This window comes from Hemiscyllium ocellatum, chromosome 10, assembly GCF_020745735.1.
Source record: "Hemiscyllium ocellatum isolate sHemOce1 chromosome 10, sHemOce1.pat.X.cur, whole genome shotgun sequence".
Lineage (NCBI taxonomy): Eukaryota > Metazoa > Chordata > Chondrichthyes > Orectolobiformes > Hemiscylliidae > Hemiscyllium > Hemiscyllium ocellatum.
The window spans coordinates 57568716-57583743 of NC_083410.1; the positions used below are offsets into that span (position 1 = coordinate 57568716).

Sequence of the window (15028 nt, forward strand, 5' to 3'; positions counted from 1 at the left end):
ATAGATGTGGAGCAGATGCTTCCTCTTGTGGGGCATTCTAGGATGAGAGGTCTTAGGATAAGGGGTAGCAAATTTAAAATAAAGTTGAGTAGAAACTACATCTTCCAAGGGGTTGTAAATCTCTGGAATTGGCTACCCCAAAGTGCAGTGGATGCTGGGGCAGTGAGTAAATTTAAGGAGGAGGTCGACAGATTTTTAATTGGTAATGCATTGATGGGAAATAGGAGAGAAGGCAGGAAAATGAGGGTGAGGAGCATATCAGCCATGACCGAATGGCAGAGCAGACATGGAGGGCCAAATGGTCTAATCCTTCTCCTATATCTTGTGAACTTTGCATTATTGCAATATAAACAGCAATTGCCTGGTCCTAATCCACAGTTTCTGCTGTCTTGATCCAGTTTCTCTACCAGTAAAAGCAAAATATTGTCGATACTGGAAATCTGAAATAAAAATAGAAGAGTCAAATCCAAACATTAACCCTGTTTCTCTGTCCACAGATGCTGCTAGATCTGCTAAGTTTCTCCAGCACTTTCTATTGCAAGTTTCTCTTAGAAGTTTGACAAGAAATGTAATATAATAATGTACTCCATCCTACCTTCCAAAGTTAAAAAAAAATGCAATGGCTGTATGCAATATATATATATTATTGTAAATTGTGAAATGCCAAATAAAATAATTGCCTTGAATATTATAATTCTGGAACTTCAGTTAGAAAGCTGGTTTTCAGCTCTCATTTATTTTTCATTCTTATTGTTTATAATTTAGCCATAATTGGAGAATGGTGATTGTATCATTATATATCTAAATACCTCCAATACCTTTAACGAAGGTTGACTATTGGGTAGCGTACTATTTAGTGTATTATATAGTTATTACACTAGTATTTAGTATTCTATGAAGCAATAACACATGCAATCTGAATTTTAAATTACTTTGCATTTCTGAAAAGTAAGCAATACATTTTATTGACATTTCCATTTATTTTGCAGCTGATGGAAAAAATTTGGTGTCGGTTGGTTTGGATGACAACCACACTATTGTAGTGTGGGACTGGAAAAAGGGAGAAAGACAAGCAACATCAAGGTTAGCACTTGATATGCTTCTTACAATACAATATACTTGTCTCATGTACTCCATTGTAGGGATACAGTGAAAAGCTTTTACAATGTTTGCCTCTTATTGTGACATCTTATGTAAAAGTACATAGGTACAATTTATGTATACACAGAGGGTAAAAATTAGCTGCATTACTTAGAGTTGAAAAATAAGTTTAAAAAAAGCACAACATTAAAGGGTTGACATTACAGTAAGGTAGGAAATTTTTAATAAACATTATAGTGTAGCCGCTCAGCGCAGGGGCCTCTGCACTGGTCTAACCACTGGCGCCATACCCCAGTCCAACAGCCATCCTTGCTCTGCTCCAAGTCCTGTACCAGCACTCAGCTGCTCCAAGATAAGTCCCAGGACTGCCTTCCCAGCAAGAGTCTCCACCCGTGACTCACTGCTTGCGCGATATTCCAGGGCTGCTTCCCCACATGCTGCTCCAGGACTCCTTTCCTACGCTGTTCTGGAGCTCACAGCCCACGTGCTTGTACACAATTTTCTGAAATTCATGAAATAATTTACAATCTTTCTTGAGTAGTTTAGGTGAATAATAACTTATTACTGTTCATTTTATTTTTTAAATGTCTATTTTAGTAATGTGATTGCATTTTACTTTTTTCTTAGAGGACATAAAGACAAGATTTTTGTAGTGAAGTACAATCCGCACCATGTGGACAAGCTTGTTACTGTTGGGGTAAAGCATATAAAATTCTGGCAACATACAGGTAACCTTCCATTTACCTGTTTTTTTCTCTCCAAGTCCATTTTGCTGAATCTATTGGGAAAGGATTCCTATTTACACCTCAAGCTATTTCATAATGAATGACTTTTTAATGTAAACTTGTATTTAGTTCATAATGAACTATTGAAAGGAGCTTTGGGCCAATGACCTACCTGGTGGTAATTTTAATGCATTTCAACAATTTTTGAAATACTTCAAGTTTTTTTTAATCTGTTTGTAAGCAGATTTTACACAGATCTAAGAATTTTTCTTAATGCTGAAAGAATTCAGCAAAATAACTCTGTCAGTCATTGGATGTTATTTATGGTAGAATTTAAAATCACACTGAAAGTAAGGACAGGTTTTGCCTTCACAACTGGTGGTAAAGGATCAGAAAGAAGGAAGGTTAAAATGTTTAAAATAAGTACACCCAACCTACTATAAGCAAGATAAATTAAACTGAGGTAGGAGACATCCTAGTAACTCTGTCTAGATGCACAAGTTGGTGATTATAATACTTAAATGTGGCAATGTTCCTCAGATTCTTTTAGACAATTAAGTTTAACTGTATTGGGTTTGGTTTTCTAAAACATGGGAAACCGCATAGTTGAAGGGAGGCTGGAAATAAGGATTTAGTAAATGCTTTTCCAGCACAGTTTATGGGCCAATGGGAGTAGAAATATTTTTTCCTGCCTTCTGTAAAACCTTTTGCTAGAATTTCTTTAGCCCCATGATTCCACCCACCCTGCAACTTTTCTTTCCACTACAGCGATCCTCCCTGCATATAATTTATGTGCCTTGTTTCATCAATATTGTTGTAGCCAGGTATCACCACTCCATGCCAACTCCCAATCTTTTCTGATTTGTGGTCCACTCCCCCAGTAGCTCCACTTCAAGTCTTCCATTCAAAAGATAGCTAACCTCTCAATTTGGCTGCTAAATTGGATTCAGAATGGATTTATCTCAAGGACAGACTTTTAAACTTTCTTTTTGTCAGATACTTTAGACTGTGTGTGCAAATGACAGCAGTGATGATATCTAGACAGTCTCTCCTTCTCAATCTGTTTACTTGCCTGAGGAATGGTACCCCTCAGGTTAAACTGCCACCAGTCAAGTCTCTCTAATGATCGAGCAGCCCTGTGGTCCTCTAGGACTGTGGCAACTTTAACTCTTACCACACTGTCATCTGCATCTCCTCAATCAGTTGGTAGCTCAGTTCCAGGACCTTCCTTGATGAGTAAATTGCACATTAAAATCATTATCTGTGCCTCAGTATCTTTGAGAATGAGTGTTTAAATGGTTCCTTTTACAGTTCTGGTAATCAAGCCCATCTGTACATTTGCTGAAGCTTCGGTAGTAATGTCATTGTTTTTATCATTTGGTAGATATAATATTATAGATTACTTTAGCATCTGTGTAGCTTTTTTGTTTTATTAGTATATATTAGCCTTCCAGTTGAATAAGATGTTTTGAAGCAGAAAAATTAATTGAAAAGATTCTTGCAGAATAATTGGTGAAATTCCCAATTTTGTTATCAATACTGAAAAGCTGAATACTTTAGATATTTTTTCACGTCTTCAATTCATTCCATGACTGCAATTTGCTGTCAGTGGTGTTTCAGGCCTGCCAATCGAAAACAATTTTATCCTAGCTAGTTTTCTTGACATGATTGAATGTTTTCAGGACTTCCTTCTATACCACGTGTATATACTGATTGCATTCAATGCTCAGACATGTTTTCCTGGCCTTCCTTCACAATGTGCATATTAAGATTGTGATTAAAGGTGTATTAAAAAAATTATCGTCATTTCAGATTTGGAATTTAAAGCAGACGTAGGTGGACTTTGGCATTTATTTGAAGGTAATTATATTTCAAAGTCCAGAAAGTCATCTAGAACAGTGACCTAAATACATTATTTCCAAGAAGGCATATGACTTCAGACAAGTGCCTGAAAGGACACCTATAATGCTAATGGATAGCATATTTATACTGCTGTGTTAGCAAAAAGAATGCAGACTATTAGTTGATCTTTTGACTTCTGTTCCAAAGAATTAGGACTTCAGTTCAAAAGAAAGAACAATTTTCTTCTAGCAGCAGAATCAAGTTTAGTTCAGGGAAACCAATCACTGTAGTTGACGTATTGCTAATTCACAGAGCTTTCAAGCTGAGAGAGTTTGAATAGAAGTCTTCAACTTGTTAGAAATGGAAAAGCTCTGGCCCTTGGAATTTGTGAAAGAATCATGCCAGCAGATTTGGAAAATAATCATATACTTTGTCAGCAATTCAAGGAAAAGAAATTGGGAAAAGTCAATTAAGTGAAAGTTTAACTTTTTTCAGATTAGACTAGTGTGGAAACAGACCCTTCGGCCCAACAAGTCCACACCGACCCGCCAAAGCGCAACCCACCCAGAACCCATTCCCCTACATTTACCCCTTCACCTAACACTGGGGGAAATTTAGCATGGCCAATTCACCTAATCAGCACATTTTTGGATTGTGGGAGGAAACCGGAGCACACGGAGGAAACCCACGCAGACACTGGGAGAATGTGCAAACTCCACACAGAGAGTCGCCTGAGGCAGGAGTTGAACTCGGGTCTCTGGCGTTGTGAGGCCACAGTGCTAACCACTGTGCCATCGTGCCGCCCCACTATTTAAGATATGAGTGATATTTCTCCAGAATTTAGGCTCCATAAAAGGATAGTATCTGGAATCATTGAAACTTTGGTTCTTTGTTGGTGTTCGTATCTTTCCAGTGTGAGTATCTTTCTAACTATCTTAGGAGTATATCTTTGTCTATTTTCTTTTGTGTAATAAATTTGTGTTCTATTGTTAAAGGGTATTTGCAGCCTCATGTGAATATGTTTCAAGCATTAATCACCAACTGTAAAATATTAAACAAATGTTTAATCAAGTTAGGTATCATTTAGGGTTATGAGTGGTCTTGCATTACTATTATCTGGGATTACGACAGCATTTGCAGTCCTCTTAAACATATTTCCTGTAGGATGAAGGTTTATTAGCTTCCGTAAAAGAGAATCACCTTCTTTTCTGCCATATTCTGCCACCATTACTATCCTGGTGATTATATGAAGATGTATCACATTAAATGTTGTATAAGAAAACTGTGCTCTGATTGGATACTTTAATTTACTGCAACTGATAAGAAAATTTAGTATGTTTCAGAAATGACAAAGTTTCCACCATCCAGGAGATGAAAACATTTACTGTTGTGCATAGCTGTCTAAAGTGTGTTAAGGCCCAAACATTGGAATACCATTCCCATGTTCCTGGAATGAATGTTTTCCTTTAGTAATTTACTAACTTACTATCATAGCCTCACCTACATTTTTGTGATTTGGTCAACAAACATGGTACTTAAGTTACTTTTTCTTGTTGTGTACCTAGAACATATTAATTTCAAGACAAAACTGTAAGATAGTTATGACCTTTTAAGTGATAGAGATGTACAACATGGAAACAGACCCTTTGGTCCAACTCAGCCATGCCGACCAGATATCCCAAATTAATCTAATCCCATTTGTACGCATTTGGCCCATATCCCTCTAAACCTTTCCTATTCATATACCCATCCAGAAGCCTTTTAAATGTTTCAATTGAGGCAGCCTCCACCACTTTCTCTGGCACATTCCATACATACACCACCCTCTGCATGAAAAAGTTGCTCCTTAGGTCCCTTTTAAATCTTTTCCCCTCTTAGTTTAAACTTATGCCCTCTAGTTTTGGACTCTGGGAAAACAATTTGTCTATTTATCCTATCCATGACCCTCATAATTTTATAAACCTCTATCAGGTCACCCCTCAGCCTCTGACATTCCAGGGAAGATAGCCCCATCCTCTCCGTAGAGTTCAAGCCCTCCAACCCTGGCAAAATCCTTGTAAATCTTTTCTGAACCCTTTCAAGTTTCACAACATCCTTCTGATAGGAAGGAGACCGCCAAAATTCCATAGTATTCCAAAATGGCCTAACCAATCAATAACTGATAGAAATCTTTTTATTACGTTGCAATCGCTAAAGGAAGTTCATAGCTGGTCCAATACAGTTCATTGAGTCTTTTTTTTAATTGGTATGTTTCAAGTTAAAAAGGACCAGCAGCTAAGCTTTTGGTTGTTCCCTAAGAATAAATGAATAATTTTATTTACTGTGAAATTAAAGATACTAAGATTAATAAAATGCAGGTAAGATGAAAGCATACTCATAAACAGGAAGTTCCAATAAGTCTTTATGTTATGTTTCTCAATAACTCCTTGTTGTATAACACCAGAGCCCATTGCTTGAGTTCCTTCATGTTGAAATTAAGAGATTATTCCTCGATAGCTGATCCAACTGATCTGATAGATTCTGGAGTTGAATAGTTTGAAGTCACTTGCTAAGGTAGATATAGTAATTATAGCAGGCTTTGAGATAGAGAAAGTTTCCTATTATTCAGTAACACTTTAGTTATAGCGCTTGCTGATTGCTGGGAACTACTGTTTAATTCTGAAGCAAACCTTTCTCTTTTAGCTAAGTATTGTCTTTCCTGAAGAAGTTGCCTTTCAGTGTTCTTCCTAATGGGGTTCTGGTTTCACAGCTTAACATACAGATCAAACTTAATAGCTACATAATGTTTGATTCATGTAAATATTTAATGAATCATTGTCCCACGAAGCAAAGTCAATTATGCTTGGATTAAATTAGATTACTTACAGTATGGAAACAGACCCTTCGGCCCAACAAGTCCACACCAACCCTCCGAAGAATAACCCACCCAGACCCATTCCTCCACATTTACCCCTTCACCTAACACTACAGGCAATTTAGCATGGCCAATTCGCCTAACCTGCACATTTTTGGACTGTGGGAGGACACCCACACAGACATGGGGAGAATGTGCAAACTCCACAAAGTCAGTTGCCTGAAGCGGGAATTGAACCTGGGTCTCTGGCGCTGTGAGGCAGCAGTGCTAACTACTGTGTCACCATGCCGTCCTCTTGCCTGTCTCTGAAGTCTTTAATTTTAACATTTTCAAAAGCCAATTGTACTCTATATAGGGGTAATTGAATTCCAAATAATTTCTTTTCGGGTAACCCATCAGTCAGTCTGCTTTTTGGCTGGCTGAAGTGAATCAAGAAGAATCGACTATGTAGTCTTTGGCAGCCATTTTTTTTACATGCTGTGTCTATTATTTAAAGTGGAAACATTCTATCTACTTCTATTTTATCAATTCCCTTCAAAATTTTATGTGTTTCTATAAGATCCCCCCCTCATTCTTCTGAAATCCAATGAATATAATCCCAATCTACTCAGCCTCTCCTCATAAACCAACCTCCTCAGTCCAGAATCAACCCAGTGAACCGCTTTTGCAACCCCTCCAGTGCCTGTACATTCTTTCTCAATTAATGAAACCAAAACTGTGCACAATACTCCAGGTGTGGCCTCACCAGCACCTTGTACAGCTGCAACATTACCTCCCTGCTTTTAAACTCAACCCCTTTACTAATGAAGGACAAAATTTCATTTGCCTTTCTAATTACATGTTGTACCTGCAGACCAACCTTCTTTGATTCATGCACAAGGACACCCAGGTCCCTCTGCATAGCAGCATGCTGCAACTTTTTACCATTCAAATAATAATCTTTTTTTACTGTTTCTCCTGTTAAAATGTTCGACTTCACATTTATTAACATTCTATTCCATATGCCAGATCTTTGCCCATTTACTCAATGTATCTATGTTCCTTTGCAAAGTTTCACAGTCCTTGCACACTTTGCTCTGTCACTCATTTTAGTGTCATCTGCAAACATTGACACCGTACACTTGGTCCCCAACTCCAAATCATCTGTATAAATTGTAAATAATTGCAGTCCCAACACTGATCCCTGAGTCACACCACTAGTCACTGATTGCCAGCCAGAATAGCACTAATTTATCCCCACTCTTTGCTTCCTGTTAGTCAACCAATCCTCCATCCATGCTAATACTTTACCCATAATGCCATGCATCCTTATGCAGCAGCCTCATGTGCGGCACCTTGTCAAAGGTCTTTTGGAAATCTAGGTACAACTTATCCACTGGGTCCCCATTGTCCACCTTGCTCAAAATGTCTTCATAGAATTTCAAATGTTTTGTCAAGCATGACCTGTACTGCATGAACCCATGCTACGTCTGTACAATGGGACAATTTCTTTTGAGATGCCCTGCTATTTCTTTCTTGATAATAGACTCAAGCATCTTCCCCACCACAGAGGTTAAGCTAACTGGTCTATACTTCCCCATCTTTTGTCTACCTTCCATTTTAAACAGTGGCATCACATTTAAGAAAGAATATCAAATTTTTAAAAAACACAATTATTATAACAAAGAAAGGAGTGCTGATTGCTTGGCAGGTTTCAGCAACATGATGGAATCTTATTGGAGCTTAAATGTCTTGGGCCATGGCAAGAAATCTGGGAGAATTATGTGAAAAGTCCAACAAGATCTTTCACCATATCCAGAGTAACTGGCCAAGATGGTAACCTTGAGCAAGGCTGACAGGTTGCAGTACTATGGCGTCTTCTGTTGGGCCAAGGATCAACTTTCCTCTGCATGACCCTGTCCATCAGGATCTCCAGGTGCCTGTCTGCAAAAAGGGACACAACATTTTCCTTACCTGCCATGTTGGGACAAATGTCACAAATCATGCAAGGCAACTATAGACTGACTCTGCTTGTCCAGGTCCATAAAAGCTTTTTAAAAATGGCACATGCTCCAGGATGCCAGTCCAATCTGTGGTATTCTGGCAGCAGCAAATTCTTCTGGCTAAGATGAGTGGGAGAATTGGGCTATCATTAGAAGAGAGGGTCACCATAGGGTGGAATGTGTAATTAATAAGGCAAATTTGAGACACTAGCATGGGAAAACCTACTTGTCTTCATGGAGAGAAACGTTCCATGAAAGCCAACAAAATTGACAGCCAATAATAAATAAGATTCAACTCCACAATTCTCTATTCAACATTATTTGACTGTGGTATTATTTTCTATTTTGTAACTATCTGGGCTTGACTCAGTTTTAGATACATTTATAACCTCCCTCTGTACCTCTCTTGGTGTCTTCCAAAAGCCCGTTTATGTATTTGGCACTGCCTGATTACATGGAGCATTCTTAATTGATCCTATTGCTTCCCTCACAACTTATCCATCCCATTGCTGACTGTGTAACCTCTCCCCTCTATACCACTCTTGATTGAAGCCATTTGACCAGCTGCCTCATTTCTTTGTCTGCCCCTTACCAACCAGGCAAGACTTGCTTGAAGGTCCTATTTCCTTTGCCAGAAACTCACTTTCCTTTCTAGTTTCTCCTCTATCTCCCCTTACTCTTGTTGGAGTCATCTTGTCTCTGACACTTGCCTCCTGCACTCTTGATCTTATTTTGATGAGAGTGCTGCCTGCCCAACTTCCCTTCCTGGTTCTATTTTAGCTGCTATTGTCAATGGTCTTTTCCCTTCAGGTTCTGTCCTTCTCTCCTTTAAATCTGTAATCATCACGCTTTTTCTTACAAAGCTAACTGTTGGTCCAACTGTTATTGCAAACCACTACTCCATCTCAAATGTTTTCTCACTTCACAATTCCTGAAGGTGTTTAATGCTCCAAAATTTGAGCATGTTTTCTAAGAGTTCATGCTCCAAATCTTCTAATCATGTTTCTGCTTCTGCCAAAGGAGCTCTTATCATAGTCAGAAATAAAATTCTGTGCAGTGTAACAAAGGCAAGCTAATTCTCCGCATCTTTCTCAAATATTCTACAACCTTCAAATGCACTCCATCACCCTGCCTGCTTGGTTCTATTCTGAGCAAAAAAATTGTAGCCGGAGAATTACTACCTATGGTTTTTCTTTCCATTCTTGCACGCTAACCTATGGCATTTCCTAAGATTCTTTCTGACTTCGGCCTTCCTCGTTTCTCATCATATAGTAGTGATAACACAGAAAAGCACACCACATGGTTTTACATATAGGTAAGGATAAAGTCACCACAGTCTTACTAGATCATGGAGCTGCTTTCTCATTAAAGAGAGATAACTGGCGGTGGCTTAACCTGAGGGTCACTATACTTCAGGGAGGGAGAGAAGTTGAGAAGGAGAAACCTTTATGATAACTTTAGTCATTGCAGGAATTGAAGCCCCAACGTTGGTGTTGCTCTGCATCACAAACTAGCCATCTAGTCAGCTGAACTAAACCATTTTTGCATGTAACATGATAACATATTGTTCTTTCTCATTTTTGCCTCTACCTGGGTCATTGAACATGTTCAATGCTCAGTTAAACAGTTTCCATTGTCAGGGTGCATATCGAAACATCAAATTGGAGCAGTTCGATATGGTTCCCCATGGGAGACTGGTGAGCAAGGTTAAATCTCAAGGAATACAGGGAGAACTAGCCATTTGGATACAGAACTGGCTCAAAGGTAAAAGACAGAGGGTGGTGGTGGAAGGTTGTTTTTCAGACTGGAGGCCTGTGACCAGTGGAGTGCCACAAGGATCGATGCTGGGCCCTCTACTTTTTGTCATTTACATAAATAATTTGGATGCGAGCATAAGAGCTACAGTTAGTAAGTTTGCAGATGACACCAAAATTGCAGGTGTAGTGGACAGCGAAGAGGGTTACCTCAAATTACAATGGGATATTGATAAGATGGACCAGTGGACTGAGGAGTGGCAGGTGGAGTTTAATTCAGATAAATGTGAGGTGCTGCATTTTGGGGAAAAAAATCTTAGCAGGACTTATACACTTAATGGTAATGTCCTGAGGAGTGTTTCTGAATAAAGAGATCTTGGAGTGCAGGTTCATAGCTCCTTGAAAGTGGAGTCACAGGTAGATAGGGTGGTGAAGAAGACATTTGATATGTTTTCCTTTATTGGTCAGAGTATTGAGTACAGGAGTTGGGAGGTCATTGGTTAGGCTGCTGTTGGAATGTTGAGTGCATTTCTGGTTTCCTTCTTGTCGGAAAGACATTATGAAACTTGAAAGGGTTCAGAAAAGACTGACAAGGATGTTGCCAAGGTTGGAGGATTTGAGCTATAGGGAGAGGTTGAATAGGCTGGGGCTATTTTCCCTGGAACTTGGAGGCTGAGGGGTGACCTTATAGAGGTTTCTAAAATTATGAGGGGCATGGATAGGATAAATAGATAAAGTCTCTTTCCTGGGGTGGGGCAGTCCAGAATTAGAGGGCATAGGTTTAGGGTGAGAGGGGAAAGATGTAAAAGAGACCTAAGGGGCAACTTTTTCACTCAGAGGGTGGTACGTGTATGGAATGAGTTGCCAGAGAAAGTGGTGAAGGCTGATACAATTGCAACATTTAAAAGGCATTTGGATGGCTATATGAACAGGAAGAGTTTGGAGGGATATGGGCCGGGTGCTGGCAGATGGGACAAGATTTGGTTGGAATATCTGGTCAGCATGGAAGGGTTGGACCGAAGGATCTGTTTCTGTGCTGTACATCTCTATGATTCTATGACTCTAAGTAGACCATTTGGCCCCTGGAGTCTGATCTGTCATTCAATAAGATCTGGTCTGTTTATGTTTTGAGTTTCACGTTTTCATCAACGTCAATACTCTTTGATTCTCTTGTTTAACAAGAATTTCTCCATCTCTTCCTTAAAGATATTTATTAACCCTTCTTTCCATTTTCTGGGGCAGAAAGTTCCAAAGTTGCATAATTGCCTGAGAGAAACAATATCCCCTCTTCTCTGTCCTTAATTTTTAAGTCACGTCTCATAGTTTTGAACTCAGCCATATGAGGAAGCATTTTTCCACATGCATCTTTTCTAGACCATTTAGGAATCTTACAACTTCAACAAGTTACCCTCACACTTCTAAACTCCAGCGGAAACAAGCCCATCCTATCCACCCTATCCTCAGACGACAACTTGTTCATTCCAGATATCAATCTAGTTCTTCCTCGACCAAAGGCCTGGACAATCTCCATCCACCACCACTCTCTTCCGCTTGACTGAACTTGTTCTCTCACTGAACAATTTCTCCTTTAATTCACCTCATTTCTGCCAAGTTAAAGGAGTGGCCATGGGCACTCACGTGTCTCAGTTATGCTTGCCTCTTTATGGGGTATGTGGAACAATTCTTGTTCCAGTTGGTGTCCCAGACCTACACTGGCCCGTACCACAACTTCCTTCGGTACTTCCAACGATTGTTTCGGTGCTACTTCATGCTCCTGTCTGGACCTTGAAAAATTTGTTCATTTTGCCTCCAATATCCACCCCCTATAACTTCCATACCGTCCATTTCCAATAACCTTCATTCCTTTTTTGATCTTTCTGTCTCCATTTTGGGGCACAAACTGTCCACTGCCATCCACTACAAAGCCACTGACTCCCATACTACCTTCACCACAGCTCTTCTTACCTCATGTCCTGCAAGGATTCAATCCTATTCTCCCAGTTCCTTCACCTAGGTCTCATCTGATGAGATGACGCCACCTTCCAAATCAGTGTTGTTGACGTGGCTTTCTTCTCCTATAACCATGGTTTCCTGCCCACAGAGGTTGACAAGGCCCTCAACTGCATCCGACCTTTCACACGTGCATCTGCTCTTGCCCCTTCCCATCACTCACAACGACATGACCAGGAACCATTGTTCTTATTTTTCACCCCACCAGCCTCTGTATTCAAAGGATCAGTCTCCACCATTTCAGACAACTCCAGCAGAATGCCACTGCCAAACACATCTTCCCCTCACTCCACCTCTACATCTCACAGGGATCATTCCCTCTGGGTCATCCTTGTCCAATCCACAACCACCAACACATAATTTTGAGCTATATCTGCATGCTAATATTTTGTGATTCCTTCCCTAGGACACCTAAATCTCTCTGCACCTCTGTCTTTGAATTTCACAGAGATCTTCCATTTAAGTAATACTTTGCTTTATGAGTCTTTTTGCCAAAATGAACTTAACGTTTTCCTATACTATACTCCGTTTGCCAGATTTCAACCACACATTCAATCTATCTATATCTGTTTGCATTTTTGTTACATCTTCTTGACAACACACTTTCCTATCTGTCTTGGTAAATCTAGTTTATATGCCTTTGCTCTCCTCACCTAGGTCATTGACGTAAATTGTAAAATGTTGAGGACCCAGCATAGACCCCTGTGGCTTATCGCATCCTGCCAATCAAATATCCATTTACACATATTCTCTGTTTTCTGATAGCCAATCACTCTTCATTCCATGATAATGCATTACCCTCATACCTTAGGTTTAATTTCCCGCAATATGTATCAAAATATGTATCAAATACCTTCGTGAAATCCAAACACACGGTGGCACAGTGGTTAACACTGCTGCCTCACAGCGCCACAGACCCGGGTTCATTTCCCGCCTCAGGCGACTGACTGTGTGGAGTTTGCACATACTCCCCGTGTCTGTGTGGGTTTCCTCCAGGTGCTGCGGTTTCCTCCCACAGTCCAAAAATGTGCAGGTCAGCTAAATTGCCTGTAGTATTAGGTGTAGGGGAATGGGTCTGAGTGGGTTGTGCTTCGGCGGGTCAGTGAGGACTTGTTGGGCCGAAGGGCCTATTTCCATACTGTAAGAAATCTGCAGGCTCCCCTTTATCCATATTGCATCTTACTTGTAATGGACCAGATCAGTCTCCCCAAAATATAGTAAAGAGATAGCCTAGACCCTAACGTTTATATTTGTTTCAGACAAGTGCAAAATGCTGTGTTCCAGATGTGAATCGATTGGTCCACCACCAAGCTCTAATCAAAACACAGTTTATCCTTACGACACAGTTAAAGTACAAGAAAAGGCAAATTAACGTTTTTAGAATACTTAACAAGATAATATATTAGTTAACCACTAATCATCATCTGTTTCAATATAGGTAGCATCCTATAAACACACACTTGGCAAGACAATTTAGCAAAACAGTTAAGGTTCTCATATACTGCAACTCTTCAGTCTGGGAGAATGAGTTACTGAAAGAAATTAATCTGCCTCTTTTTATTTCTAAGAGTAAGCCTCTTATCCAAAACTCTAGCTGCAGAGAACTCAAACTGTTTGCTCACCAGCAGCAGAAACTTCCTCACTAGCTGAAAGCAAAATTAAAATGTTTTCTGGGTCTGTGTGAGGCCTTACCCAACTGACTTGTGCTTCTTTTGTATAATTTTTTTAAAAACCCTCAAATACCTCCAAGCTGCCTCACAGCGCCACAGACCCGGGTTCATTTCCCGCCTCAGGCGACTGACTGTGTGGAGTTTGCACATGTGCCTTTAGCAACTACCTATCTGAAGCAGACATCCTGGCACCATTGTGGCAACATTTCTCTGCAAGAGAAGCAGCACTGAACATATCTCTCTTACTCCTTCAAAGAATTCCAATAAATTGGTTAAACTTGATTTCCCTTTGATGAAACTGCATTGCTCCTCTTCCCAACTAATCTGATTTTTCTAAATGTGCAGGTATCATCCCTATAATGGCTGTTTCTAACCCATTCACCATGACAGATATTAAGCTATCTGGGCTATAGTTTCTTGTTTTCTAATTCTGGATTAGAGTGGTGCTTGAAAAGCACAGCAGTTCAGGCAGCATCCGAGAAGCAGGAAAATCAACATTTCAGGCAAAAGCCCTTCAGGATAAAAACTTCTTCAAGGCAGGCATCCTTGCAAGAGGATCTGCAGTAGGGTTAAAATCAACGAGATAAAAACAATGACTGCAGATGCTAGAAACCAGATTCTGGATTAGAGTGGTGCTGGAAAAGCATAACAGTTCAGGCAGCATCCGAGGAGCAGGAAAATCGATGGAAACGTCGATTTTCCTGCTCCTCGGGTGCTGCCTGAACTGCTGTGCTTTGCCAGCACCACTCTAATCCAGAATCCGGTTTCCAGCATCTGCAGTCATTGTTTTTACCTTCTTGTTTTCTAACAATGGGGTTATATAAAACTAATGACCAAGCTCAGGTTCCAAATGACCTGTTCCCACTCTTATTTCTTATGATCTTATGTAGCTTACTATCATCTCACTCGATGCCTGCACTCTTGCTAATTTATCAGACAGCTTTTCCAACATCCAATACTCATAGATGATCAGATATTTCTCCAATTTGTGAAGACCGAAATTGTTATGTTTGGTCCCCAATACAAATCCAATTGCTACCACCAAAGAAATTGACTGCTATGTCTAACTGCATAATATTAGCAACAAATG

The 15028-nt window shown here is 39.8% G+C and overlaps 1 protein-coding gene across 5 annotated transcripts in view; it reads left to right on the forward strand.

The window, feature by feature from the left end:
• Window positions 1–15028, forward strand: part of LOC132819436 (echinoderm microtubule-associated protein-like 6) — a 512298-nt gene that overhangs the window by 218997 nt on the left and 278273 nt on the right. For all 5 annotated transcript variants that reach the window (XM_060830942.1, XM_060830941.1, XM_060830940.1 and 2 more), the window contains exons 16-17: window positions 990–1083; window positions 1729–1829. In XM_060830942.1, the coding sequence (XP_060686925.1) occupies window positions 990–1083; window positions 1729–1829 (195 nt within the window). The remainder of the gene's footprint in view (window positions 1–989; window positions 1084–1728; window positions 1830–15028) is intronic.